The 14,275-nt window shown below is 37.4% G+C and overlaps 1 protein-coding gene across 1 annotated transcript in view; it reads right to left on the bottom strand.

The window, feature by feature from the left end:
- The window catches only part of LOC141295371 (disheveled-associated activator of morphogenesis 2-like), a 36,844-nt gene that overhangs the window by 16,927 nt on the left and 5,642 nt on the right, over positions 1 to 14,275 (bottom strand). The window contains exons 2-6 of the mRNA XM_073826580.1: positions 6,494 to 6,622; positions 1,226 to 1,559; positions 430 to 540; positions 216 to 319; positions 39 to 105 (exon numbers count right to left, since the gene is read on the bottom strand). Coding sequence (XP_073682681.1) covers positions 39 to 105; positions 216 to 319; positions 430 to 540; positions 1,226 to 1,559; positions 6,494 to 6,622 — 745 coding nt within the window. The remainder of the gene's footprint in view (positions 1 to 38; positions 106 to 215; positions 320 to 429; positions 541 to 1,225; positions 1,560 to 6,493; positions 6,623 to 14,275) is intronic.

Genomic DNA, 14,275 nt, shown 5'->3' with positions numbered 1-14,275 from the left:
ATGACAAAATGCATTTGTAGATAGGCAAAAGATCTTACAGTGTCAAAGCGTCTGGCCAGTTCTAACTCATCCTCATTCCGCACCATCTCAAAAAAGTCCAGATGTCTGAAACAAACACACACGCAGCCTTTTTTATCAGAAGCAATGGTATGATGCATATACTGATTGTTAGGTGGAAAATGATCCCCAATTTAACATGTCCTAGTGTTCTGTACCTGTCAAGCGTTGCATTATCATGTGCTCTCAGCTTGTCGATGACTGGCTGAATTCCTAACATCAGAAACTCATATCTAAGATGAAGGCGAAACTCTAGACTGTCCTTTTGAGAAACAGAGGAATTAATCATGTTAATAGCAAATATATATATATTTATTTATTTATATTTAATGCAAATTTAAACATTTTAGGGAAATTCTGTTATCAGCTGACCTCTCCAACCCCAGCATTCAGCACAGCGTTTATGAATGACATGATGGCTGTCTTCAGATTTACTTCATCCCTGTAGTGTCCTGTGCTTCTGTCCAGCTCGTTCAAAAGAGACTGAGTGAAATAACATATAAAAATATCAAATTTAATACTTATTCATCTAATTAAATATATTTTTTCCCAATTAGAATATTACATTATTATCTAAGCAACATGAAAGTAAATGTTTAATGTGAGCATCATAAAATTTTTATAAAAAAAATTATAATAAATTTTTTGTGTACTTTAAGTAAAGTGAAAGCAATTTGTGTGATATGTGTATCACAGCCCTTGTCTTAAAGTCAGTGGACAGTTGGGAATGTTCTCTGGTATTTCTCTGGAATTAGTGGTTAATGTCTGGTTATGGAGCTGGCTATTGGGTCACTAGGAATCAACCATGTTTAAAATACTGACTTTCGTTGTTGCCAGGCATGTCAACTACACATGAATAAACATACATCAAAGACAAATCACCCTACATATGTTGCCTAAGATAAGGCCTCCACAAGTGTGTTGTTATTCATCGCAGTGGGCATCTACAGTTAAAATTACCATGCCTTCTGTGAGTTTTTTTAAGAAATGCACACAATAACTCAAAGCACTGAAATGTCAGAATCCACAATGACTCCACAAAATTTGACGCTCTCCTATTTCTACTATTACTTTTTTTCAGTTTAACAGAAATTACAATTCTGCAATTGCAATTTTGTGCTCTATTCCTTCCCTACTGTTATAAATCTCTTATTAAAAGCAACTTTACCTGGAAGCGAGTCCTCTCTGCAGCATACTTTTGGTAGTGTACCATTGCCTGTAAAACTTTTTTATGTCCGTCAGGCACCAAACAAACAGCGCCCAGGATCTCCAACACAGCCACTTTGGTCTTGATGTTGTCCTGGCGGAGGCTTTGGGAGATAGTGTTGATGCTCTGGGGGTGGGCTAGTACATGGGCACGGCCTTGGGAGTTGTTCATCAAGGCTTTGATGCAGCCAATAATGGATGTATGTATGCGGCTCTCTGAGGTTTCATAGTCCATGCTCCTCAGGAAGTTCAGAAGACACGTCAAGCCATCCAACTCAATGAAGCGCATCACAAACCTAAAGGGAGAGTCATCAAGGGTTTGTGGGGTTGTTTTTACCAATGCCTAGTATGCAGAGGTGGAAAGAGTAATAAAATATGCTACTCAAGTAAAAGTACTGTTACTTCAATGAAATTTTACTTAAGTAGAAGTAAAAGTACTGGTCAAAAAATCTACTCAAGTAAAAGTAAAAAGTAACTAATTTAAAATTTTACTCTGAGTATTTTTTTTTTTTTTTAACAGCATGGGTGGGTGGGGGATTCTAGTGTTATTCAAAAAAGACAAGGGGATATAAATCTCAACCTGGTTGTTTTTAATTGAGGAAACAACTTTACAAATAAAGTGCAATAAAAACAAATAAGTAAGATACAATTAAAATTAAATAACCATATAAAACATTTAGGGAAATTTTAGTGCAAATATTCCCATAAAACTTAAAACATCACAACCACTGAATGTGGCATAAACTGTGGATTCAGTAGAGCAGGGGTTCCCAACCTTTTTTACTCCGGGGCCCCCTCCTTCTCCGGTCAATTTTGCAAGGCCCCTCTATGCCTGACATGTCCTCTTATTTATTATCTTATTTATTTACTTATTTATTTCCACAGTAAAGAGAAAACTATTTATTTTTAAATCTTTTTTATTAACCAAAACATTTGTTTTGCCTTATTATTCTGCATGTTATAAAAAACTCAAAATTCAAACAAACTTTAAATTAAAACTTTAAATATACCTTATAACCTTTAAAGAAAACCTCTATCTAACCTAAATTCTAACTTTTTAAACCTATATATATATATATATATATATATACAGATTTTAAGCTCCTGAATTCCTTACTAAAGACATTCTTTACAACTTCAGAGTACTTTTTCTTAAATAAGTGAACCTGCTGCCTTACCAAACAGGACAACAGGGAGATGCCAAAAGACCACTAAACCCATCCCTTTGAACTTGACTGACTGAATATCTACTTTTTGTAGCCATTAAAAAAATAACATACGAATTCAAACTACAGAAAATACATTCTAAATCTGTTGAAACACATGAAGGTTCGACAAAGACACGATCAGTGAACTGTCAGTGCGCGCCTGATGCTCATAACCACCGAGCCTCACTCCTCTTCTATGGGTGAGCATGCATTATAAAACACTCACAGGACAGTAATTTGGACAACTAGGCAAATGTTTTGAAACTTCACGGAAAAATACGATAGGGATCAGAGCCCCGAGAGCGCGCATAGTTTGTGAATCAATATCGGACTTATGCGTGCCTAATGTACGACTTTGATATACACGAGTGTTATACATTAGGCACGCGCAAGCTTGTTATTACCTTAACATTAGTGTGACGGTTTGCTTCATGCATGCAGCCGAGAGATGTAACTCTACAAAACTGTGCCTTGTCCGTCTCCATCTTTCTTGAGTTAGCGCGCTGCGTTTGTTCTGCTGCTCATCAAGCAATCAGTAGTTTCTGGTGCGCGATCTCCTCCTTCCCTCCACGCACATTTTTTTTTTTTAATTAATTTATTTTGTTATTTTATTTTTTTATTTTTACTCAGTAACGGATAATATTTAAAATGTGAACAAAAAAAGTACAATACTTAAATCAAAACGTACTTAAGTAAAAGTAAAATTACAAAATTTAAAAGTTACTTTAAAAAGTAGAAGTACACAAAAAACCTACTCAATTACAGTAACACGAGTAAATGCAATTCGTTACTTTCCACCTCTGCCAGTATGTCAGGTATAATTGCATACTGTTCCCAAAAACACAAACAGCACATTGATCCAACAAAACTCACTAAGAAGTTGGTGTTTGTTAGAATATTGTGAACATTCTCTGGAACAGTGCTTAAAAAGCCCCATTTGAGATCTCATGGTCTTTTACCCAAGGAAAATTACATATATTGACATAAAGAAGTATTTGGTAAAATAATAATAATAATAAAAAAAAAAAACAGAAGAGACTATCTTTAAAACGTTCTGATCTGCAGAAGTCTTAGCAAAAGTCCCATATGGCTTCTTTATATACTCAGCTGCATAAATGACACATTAAATGGTATACTGAACAAGTCAACCATGAAATGTGGAATGAGCATGTATCCTCACATTCATCATATTAAACTAATCCCAGCATTAGTTATTCAAGTTAATTAAGATTATTAATATAATTAAACTCTTCTCAAGAGTGGCTGATCAAGTGACAAACCATAAACAATTATTTTTCATTCCTGCTCCTTTTGTGACATATTCACGGCCGGGAGCCCACTGGTCACAACAACCAAGAGAGACTCCCTGAACAGAAAGATACATGTACATTTATACCTTGTAGTTGAGTAAAAATCAATATCACTCAAGTCTTCTTCACTGTAATTGGTTACACTGATCTGGTCATTGGTTTGTCATATGACTTAGTTCTACTGTTTAAACACTTTTTGGGTAAGTATAGATTATTTAATCATGGAGACATGGTCTTGAGACATGATCTGAACATCACTTAGACTGCACTTTTCTAAACAAGTCTATGTTGAACACACCCTTTTAACGTATTCTAAGGCCATTAAATAAAAATTTCCATCACAGAAGACATGAACGTGCTTGACAATTCATAATTAATATAAAACATTAGTTACATACTGTTTAATTGACATACACTGTTCTAGCCTGTATGCATGCATGAGGTAAGTAATCTTACATGTATAAAATAATACTATTTTATGCATGAATTTATGATGATTCATGTACCAGAAGTATAGATTTACCCACAGTGAATAGTAAAGACCTTTTTTTTGTGAACAAAAGAAAACATCATGATCATGTGTAATAAACCATAAATCATGATGATGTACCCACCTTAGTTAATGTCGTAATTAAAGTGTTGATCATTCATGAAGTCATGATAGAAAGACTTTGAACTCATGTTAGTTCCTGATAATTCATGAGACATTAATGCATGAAGTAACACATAATTCATGCATGAATTTATGCATGAATTCATGGTAATTCATGTACCCTTACCGTAAAGTGTTACTGTTTTTTTTATTGAAATCCCATTGACATTCCTGTAGAATAATAGGGCATCTTTGTTCAAACATACTGTAGCTAAAAAACAACTTAAGCTGAACATACTCTTCAGTCACCTAAACTAAACTGCGAGTTTAGTTACATCATATTTTCAATGTCAATAAAGATTTAAATTACCCCCTTAAAGCTGCATAAAGTACCACCATATTTCAAAAGGTCAATAGACATGTTGCCTCCATCTCTCACTGACTTGACACAAGTACTCTCACCGATCTGAACCCCTCGTTGTGGGAGTGAGTGGTTCAGGGTGTTCAGGAGGATGTTGTGAAACCTCTCTCGTATTGGAGTGACATTTTGTGTGGGTTGACCAGCAATGTGAGGAAAGAGGCCCTGTGTTTTAATACCAAATTAAGAAAGGCTTGCCATCTGCACACCCCTTCGAGAATGTGGACTAAAAAAACAATGTGGCGCGCATGAAACTTAAAGACAGTATCCAAAAAAAACCTTCTTGCTGTAAGATAGCAGTGTAATACAAATACAAAACTGAATTATATGTCAAGAAGCTAAAGCAGGTAATGTATGCACCACATATGAATGCATAATACACCCCCTTACACTGTCATTACCTAGCTAGAGTTAAAAGGGCTACTTACACGTATTGTAAGTTGATGACACAAATACCTTAGTCCTGAAATACCTCAGTCCTGAGGACTGAAAAGAGACACATAAAAACAATTTCCTTTCGAATGGGAACTTGCACTGCATCCCCTAGAGGACACTTCGGTGAAACGCCTTCAGCTTGACCGATGTGGAAACATGACAATAAACTTGACCGTATGATTCACTTGTTATAATATGCTGTGCAATAGTGCAGAAAGGTTTTCCTCTGTATTGCGCTTAGAGCTGTGATGTATAAAAAAATAAAAATAAAAAAAATAAAAAAAAATACTTTAAAACCTCAAATCCACATTTACATCCATTAGCGGATTACATCCAGGATCCGGCTAGCTGCTGTCAGAGAACTTGTCATAAAAATGCATGGGTTACATGTGGTTCATTTATTTATAGCCAATAATTTTTTGATTGCTATTAAATTGCAGGCTGCTTGTGTTGTGTCCATCCTACTTTACTCACAGCAGCTGTTGAATGTGCACTGCTGGGGTCGTTTAGATGACACTGTGTTTAATCTTTCTAAAAACCAAGATCACAAAATTAAACCATCTAACATTGAGCATCAAAACTAACCACAAAAAAATACATGTGCATGTTCCAGACAGTACCTCATATATGGCAATGTGGAAGCAGTTAGTCTTAGGAGAATTTAACAGTTAGTCCCATTCAAGTTGTCCTGTATGTCTAGATGACTGGATACAGTATGATTGACAGCTCAGACATTTTACTTTGTGACTTAGAGAAGCAGATCTGTTTCTGTTTGCCTGCAGGGATGAAAGAGACTCCAGACTACTGGTTTAAAGACAGCACAGACTTAGCCATTAAATACATTTCAAAGATTAGTTAATCTTTGAGGAGAAAAAGGATACTGGTGTCTCATTCTGACTATTTTTATGTACACAAAGGCCTAGGACTGAAGCCTGGTTGCAGTCAGTCACTGTTTCTGCTCAATGAATGATATACAGCATTTAAATGTGTTCAGAAGTAGTGATCAGCCCACGGCAGAGTCACAGACAAAGACGGAATCAGTCTCTGATTGGCTCGCCTCTATGCCAATCCTCACAGATGGTAGGCACCCTGAGACATCCTGAACTGTAAGGAAGTGCACTTCTCACATAATCCAAGCCGAAATTAGTTGCCATAGAAAACTTTTTGCTGAGAGCAGCTCTTTTAAATCAAAGCATTCACTTCTGACTCTTTGAACTAGAGATCAGAATTATGAATCAATATAAAAACAAGAATTAAGTTCTCCTACCTCATTGGTTGAGTCCGGAGGGCTGTCTTTAGATCCTCTACCACCTTGTTTCTCATCTCCATTTCCTCTTCATCAAAAGCAAATAGTGTTTGCATCTGAAATACAGGTGATTTTTGTAAAACTTTTACTCTGGTTTTAGACAACAAAGCTGATCATGGCAGGTCAGCTAGCTTAAACCATGTCCAGTCTAATAGTCAAGAGATTTTGGGCTATTTAGCTTCCATAACATTTATTTTTTAGGCTAATGTAAATAAACCAAAAAAAAAAAAAAAAAAACACTTCAGTGCATTTTATTACAGCCTGGTCTCATTGTTTAAACGTAGACATTTATACATAACGTTTAGAGGCAAAAACATACATTTTTGGAAGTTTTTATTGATGTTAAAATGTACAATTTAGATGTATTTCAACTTTTAAAATGTACAAATAGCTATGTATTATTAGCTAAAAAACGTAAAATATATACGTATCTTTTATTTTATTAAGATATTCAATGCCTTTTATTATTTTATTAATAAGCAAATTAGATTTTTAGCCCCCCTAACCTACCCATTTTATAGTGAATAGAAAAAGGATATAAAATGTAACTGACCAAAATATGCAAGGAAATTACTATTTTAGTAACAATATAGCATAAAAATATTTTTACAGTCGCTAATCCCACTCCTACCTCTAAACCTAAGGTTAACCATAACCAAAGTCCCTTTAAGGCAAGTCATGTCACTCGGCAGCCATCTTTGAAACGCCTCTCGGGCATGCAAGTGCAGCTCCTATCTCTTTGAATGGGAAAACATCACATTCTCCAAAACTGTTCACCAAGCTTACGATTAAATTTCATATTTGAAATCACCAATGGATTTCATGAAAATGCACTTCAGCGCAGGTTTATTGCTGTTGCTGCTTGACTCGCTGCTCGGGACGGAGATGAAGCCGGATAAAGTCTTGAATTTGGGTCTGTTTCTCGCAATTAGGGCCGTGCACAGGTGGTGGCTCGGTGGCAAGAGCCACTGCCCCTCTGTCCTCATTGGCTGAGATGCCCCTATCACCAATTTCCCCATCACCCAGCTCAAAATGTTGTTATGCTCCGCTAAAAATTCCACTAACCCGCTTCGCTATTTTTATTTTTTTTGCTTAAAATTTTGTCTTGTACAGCCCATGTCCTCTGTTAAATCATTTTACAATAAAACACAGTCTACATAAAACAACTTCAAATATGACCAGAGACGTGCACAGACATTTTGAGGGCAGGGGCTTAAGTTTATTTATTTTTTTTTCTAAACAAAATGTTAAATATATTAACACAACTCTGACTTACTTACCAATTTACTTTAGTTCCCTCACACTCACCCAGTTGTTTCATGTTGTTTTGTTTTTCAACAGATGTCCACAAAATAATCAGTTCACAGAGACCATGGTCTTCTTTAGCATTCACTAATTTTATCACAAGTACAGGCAACAACAAAGGAAACTTATAAGCCACAATGTGCATGTTTTCTGTGGTACTAGTTTGAAGTAGGCTATATATTTAGAATAAATGACTACACAAAGGAGAGGGAAATATTTTCACAAATAATTTGTTTATTTTGGTGCTATTGTAATATATATGCCCATGATATATTGCCTTATTACATGGTAGCTAACTTCTGCGGCTCTCTGCCTGTCTGTGATGTACATTTGCTAATCAATGTGTGTGTCTGTGCCATAGGCGTAATTCTATGGGGGGACAGGGGGACACGTCCCCCCCAATATTCAAAGAAGGACAATTTGTCCCCCCCAATATTTGATCATACTGTATGATTATGCGGGCGATATCGATGTGATTGCAAATACGTCTTTCTTTCCAGCTCCGAAAATATAAAATCCCGGCCGGTCCATTTCCCAAATCCATTCGACTGGCCTTACACTATACATTAACAAAACCTGATCCATGTCATGTTTTCCCCTATACCTTTAGTAGCTCGTGCACCGCCACCGTCAGTGAGTTAGGAAAAAACAAACAGAAGAAGAGCGCGAAATCTGACAGACATTTGGCACATATCTATATGGTGTTTTTGGCTGACATAATCCCTTAGATAACGACCAGGTGAATTTCACTAGAATTTCGAATTGTAGAATTTGTAAATTTCGACTGTAATATTATACAGCTTGTATGAATGGGTCTATTGACAAGCTAGCCGACAGCTAGCTAACGTTACTGTATACACGCTAGCATGTAGCCTGGCTTTAAAGCAAACTGGGATAGCGGTCAGTGACAGGCTTGTCAAATCTACTGTACCAAACCCAGTTTTTACAGCTAACGTTAGCGTTTTGAGCCACGGTCCTGTTCTCTGAATTGGGTTTATCTAGCAAGTTATTTTAGAGTCCTGTCATTTGTTCTTTCTTACTTCACCATTTTCATCCCTTGGAATTGCGTTGCTGTTATATTTCACAGTATTGGCCAAAAATGAACAAGAGAAAGACTGCAGCAGCTGACATCTGTAATTTCTTTGGAAAGAAAAAGAAAGTACGTTTCTGGAGATTTTAGGCATTTTTAACAGAGAAGTGAGAAGTAAGGTACCGGACAGCATGACATTAATAGCTCTTAACCCTTGTATGGTGTTCGGGTCTGTAGGACCTTTACTCTGTCCTCCTCCTGTCAGGCCTTGCTGTTATGTATGTATGTATGTATGTGTGTGTGTGTGTGTGTGTGTGTGTGTGTGTGTGTGTGTGTGTGTGTGTGTGTGTGTTCTTGTATAGTATATGGTTTATGAGGACACAAATGTGTATAATGACTTGGGTATTACAACGTAAACATGGTTTATGAGGACATCTGTGTCCTCATAAACCAAACGGCTAAAAAACATACTAAATGGTGTTTTTTGAACTTCAAAAAAGGCCAAAAGTTTTCTGTGATTGGTAGGTTTAGGGGTAGGGTTAGTGTAGGGGCATTGATTATACAGTTTGTACATTTGTAAAACCATTACGCCTATGGAGATTCCCTGTATGAACCACATGTGTGTGTGTGTGTGTGTGTGTGTGTGTGTGTGTGTGTGTGTGTGTGTGTGTGTGTGTGTGTGTGTGTGTGTGTGCATGCATGTGAGAGAGAGGTTGTGTGTAAGTGTGAGAGAGTGTGAGTGCAAAAGTGAGTTTTGTTTCTACCCCTGCCGTTCCCGCACAAGGTTACAATTCTTAAATGTGATCTAACAAAGCTAGAGAGGAAATATTAACCATAAATGCTGTTTCTATTGCTTGTAATTGGGATGAAGTAGCCTAAATATCTGTTGAGTATTTTAACATAAATTGGTTGATTATGTTGAATTAAAAACCCCAAAATGCAGCAGGTCCACCAGACCCACGAACACTGGCTGAATAACAAAAATATGAACACCACACAAGGGTTAACTCACATTCATTGTGAGTGAATGTAACGTTATAGGGTAAGATGTGGTAACAAGCTGCCCCTTAGAACAATGTTTAATTACTGAAACAAAAAAGCAAAGTTTAGAGGAAATAAAATATGTGGATCATGGGCATTCTTATGAGAATTATGAAGGGAAAAAGACGTTTAGATTTTTAGAAAATGTGATTTTTTTTTTAAAGTATAGAACAAAATAAGATATTTTGAAAAATGTCTGTAACCAAACAGTTGATGGACACCATTGACCTACTATGGAAGTCAATGGGGTCCATCAACTGTTTGGTTACAGACATTTTTCAAAATATCTTATTTTGTGTTCAGCAGAAGAAAGAAATTCTTACAGGTTTTAAAAAACTTGAGGGTGAGTAAATGATGACAGAATTTTCATTTTTGGGTGAACTATCCCTTTAAATTCAGCTTTGTGACTTAATAGCCTGTATGCTGATGCTGTAATCATTACAGGGTGAGTATACGTTGGTTTGACGATCAGATGTAATAAAATTCCTTGTTGTGTTATACAATTACAAACATTTGGACTCTGGCTTTTTTTTTTTTTTTTTAAATGTGTGCATGCGCAAACACAAAAAGTCCCACAGCTGTCCCCCCCAATGTGTGATTGACAATTTCGCCCTTGGTCTGTGCTGCACCTGCACAGAGACGTGGAGGGGAGAAAGGCATCTGAACCTGACAGAGGGTGCTTCTCAATATCCCTCCTCGTTTCCTCTGTCCTTCATCCTATGTCCCGGAAACTGATCTAACTAAGCCATCTTGTAGGACATCTCAATTCTCTAACTGCACCGCGAAGATCGAGGAGAGAGGAGGTTTCCTGAGGAGTCATGAGCAAGGATACACAGGGTGCTATTCAATATCCCTTCCACGTTTCCTCGCTCCTCTGTCCTCCATCCTATTACCCAGAAACAGATCTAGCTCAGCCATCTTGTAGGACATCTCAATTCTCTAATTGCATCGCAAGCAGTCTTCCTGAGGAGTCATAAGCGAGGATACACAATGTAACACAGGTGTATCCAATGCGCCAAAAAACTGACGCACATATAAATTCTCCACCCCCTTCACATCTGTCGTAATAATTTACATTTATATTTTACCTTTGCAGTTTAAATAAACTGGAAGAATTTAAGGAAAGGAAATGAGGACGGAGGAATCAAAGGATGAACATTGGAATATTCTTGACCACTCAAGCGTCATCAGCTGCGCTAAAGGGATCTGCCCATATGTTGTTAAAGTTTGTTATTTAAGGCATTCCTAATAAATATTAACAAAGCAAGATGTCCTGTTGAAATATATGACATTATTTACATTGCAAAGGTAAAATATAAATGTAAATTATTACGACAGATGTGAAGGGGGAGGAGAATTTATACGTGTCACATTTAGTCGATAAAACACTTCCACAAAGGATACACCTGACCTGTGTATCCTTGCTTAAGACTCCTCAGTAAGCCTCCTCACTCCTCGATCCTCACCTCCACATGGTGCAATTAGAGAACTGAGAGGTCCTAGAAAATGGCTGAGCTCGATCGGTTTCGGGTCATTGGATGGAGGACAGAGGAGCGAGGAAACGAGGAAGGATATTGAGAAGCACCCTGTGTATCCTTGCTCATGACTCCTCAGGAAACCTCCTCTCTCCTCGTTCTTCGCGGTGCAGTTAGAGAATTGAGATGTCTTACAAGATGGCTTAGTTAGATCAGTTTCCGGGACATATGATGAAGGACAGAGGAAACGAGGAGGGATATTGAGAAGCACCTTCCCTCATATCTTTAGGGGGGCAGAGCTAAGACATGAAGAAAGTGAGTGCTTATTAGGCCATATCATATCGACAGTTAAATGCTCATTATTATGACTTATATGGTTTATTAATAAACATGCGATTAAAGGGATAGTTAACCCAAAAATGAAAATTTGATGTTTATCTGCTTACCCCCAGGGCATCCAAGATGTAGGTGATTTTGTTTCTTCAGTAGAACACAAACAAAGATTTTTAACTCAAACCGTTGCAATCTGTTAGTAATTTAATGGTAGCGGATGGGCACCAAACCTTTGAAAGTAAAAAACAAAAAAACAAAACATGCACAGACAAATCCAAATTACACCCTGCGGCTCGTGGCGATACATTGATGTCCTAAGACACAAAATGATCAGTTTTTGCGAGAAACTGAACAGTATTTATATAATTTTTGACCTTTGATATACAGCCATGTCCAACAACTGTACCGAGCGCATGCTCAGCATCTGGCACGTTACATGTGTACACGCTCTGGCTTAGTATACGCAAACACCAGAAGTGATCTGTCTTGTGTATATGACACTCATTGTTTACACAGTGCACAGAGATTGTGCGTAAAGCAGCTATTCAAAATGGTAATTATTTGCACTTATCCTGATTGTTCAAACTGATTTAAAGCTAAAAGATTACATTTGCTTGCACAAACTCATCCGGGACTGTTGACTTTTCACAGATTTCCCCTTCCGGCATTTGCGTATACTACGCCAGAGCACATAGACGTGTAAAGCGCTGGATGCTGAGCTGAGTTGGACATTGCTGTGTATCAAAGGTAAAAAATTATATACTGTAAATACTGTTCAGTTTCTCACAAAAACCAATTGTTTCGTGTTTTAAGACATCAATGTATTGTCACGAGCCACAGGGTGTAATTTAGATTTGTTTGTGCATGTTTTTTTTTTTTACTTTCAAAAGTTTGGTGCCTATCCACTGCCATTAAATGACTGACAGACTGCAAAAATCTTTGTTTGTGTTCTCCTGAAAAAAACAACAAAGTCTCCTACATCTTGGATGCCCTGGGGGTAAGCAGATAAACATCCAATTTTCATTTATGGGTGAACTATCCCTTTAATAGTCAACTAATTCTTTAAATGAACGACCAGACAAATCTTTAGTCAAGGGCAGCCTAATTATTACCAAACTGTATACTGAATTCAGTCTTTTTATACCACTCTCTTAGACCATTAATTAGGCGTTAATATCCCAAAACTGTGCCTTGAAATAAACATTGACTATTTCTTTATGCTTGAGTACAAGTTCAAAATAAAACTCTATAAAATGCTACATTGCGAACATACAAAGCTGTCTGAACCACACAGCAAGCTGTAAAGTAAACAGGAAGTGTTTGTCCAAACTCAATTGGTTTTGCCAGAAAATGCAAAAATTGTTGCAAGAGAATGCAAAAGTTTTGCAAAAGGAATGCACATATCTTGCACAGAGAACACACGTTTTGCGAGGGAACATATTTTTTCCTCCCACCCCGATTTTTTTCCACCACCATGTCCCTTTAGGGGCAGTAAGAAACAGTGCTTACTGATATAGAATTTATTTTCCTTTGGAGTGGACTATGTGCTTTGTATCTTTGCACATGTTTTTCATGCACAAACTGCAACATTATGCTCTTCAGGAAGTTGAAAATATAAAAATTACAAAATAGGACCCCTTTAATTAACAACTGTTATTTTTCACCATAGTCTGACCATGAAAAAACAGCATCATCAACATCAACAGTAATCATCTCTTTCATTTTGATGGTATCTTAAAGTTAAAAAAAACTTTTGCTTTCAGCTTTCCTCATTTCTCCCTGTCTAGCTTGTACTAATCTGAACAATGTTTGAAACGTTGTATTACAAGCATTCCTGTGTTTATTTGCCTCTTTGTGATGAATCGCCTATTGTATTCCTCAATTGTAAGTCATGCTGGATAAAAGTGTCTGATAATGAATACATGTAAATGTATCATATCTGTCACGAATTGGTCGTCCTGTCATCATAAACTCACTCGCACTACACATCATGGACTTCCCACAAGCCACTGCACTAATCACTGCATTCACCTGCTCCTTGTTTCTCACTGCACTGATTACCACTCACACCTGCACCTCATTTCTAGGACTGCATTTAAGCCACTCTCACACTCAGCTTCTTCGCGAAGTCTTGAATTGCCCCGGCTGCATTTCTGAGCGTTTCTTTCCGTGTTTGATTTCCTGTGTTTTGATTCCTGGACTCCCTCTTGTGTGTGATTCTCGCTGCCCGCCCCGACCTTTCTGCCTGTGTTTGACGACGATTTCTGCCTGCCCCTGTGTGTTTGTCTGTACGAATAAAATGCTGCAAATGGATCCGCTCATCTCCGACCGTCTGTGTGACAGAAGACTTCGCCACTACAAGGATTCAGCAGCTAGTATGGTGTCATCCGGTTCCAGCACGAACCCCACTGTACAGATCATGCGTCTCAAGCAGGGTGAGCAGTCTATTGAGGATTATGCTATGGACTTTGTGGAATTGGCTAAGCAGACTTCTATGGATGATGTATGCCTGATGATTTTTTTTCCGTGGAGGACTCTTAGAGCCATTGGCTTCACTGA

The sequence above is a fragment of the Garra rufa genome, chromosome 21 (genome assembly GCF_049309525.1).
Source record: "Garra rufa chromosome 21, GarRuf1.0, whole genome shotgun sequence".
Lineage (NCBI taxonomy): Eukaryota > Metazoa > Chordata > Actinopteri > Cypriniformes > Cyprinidae > Garra > Garra rufa.
The sequence above is the reverse complement of the archived record's forward strand: the minus strand, read 5'-3'. Positions and strand labels throughout refer to the sequence as shown.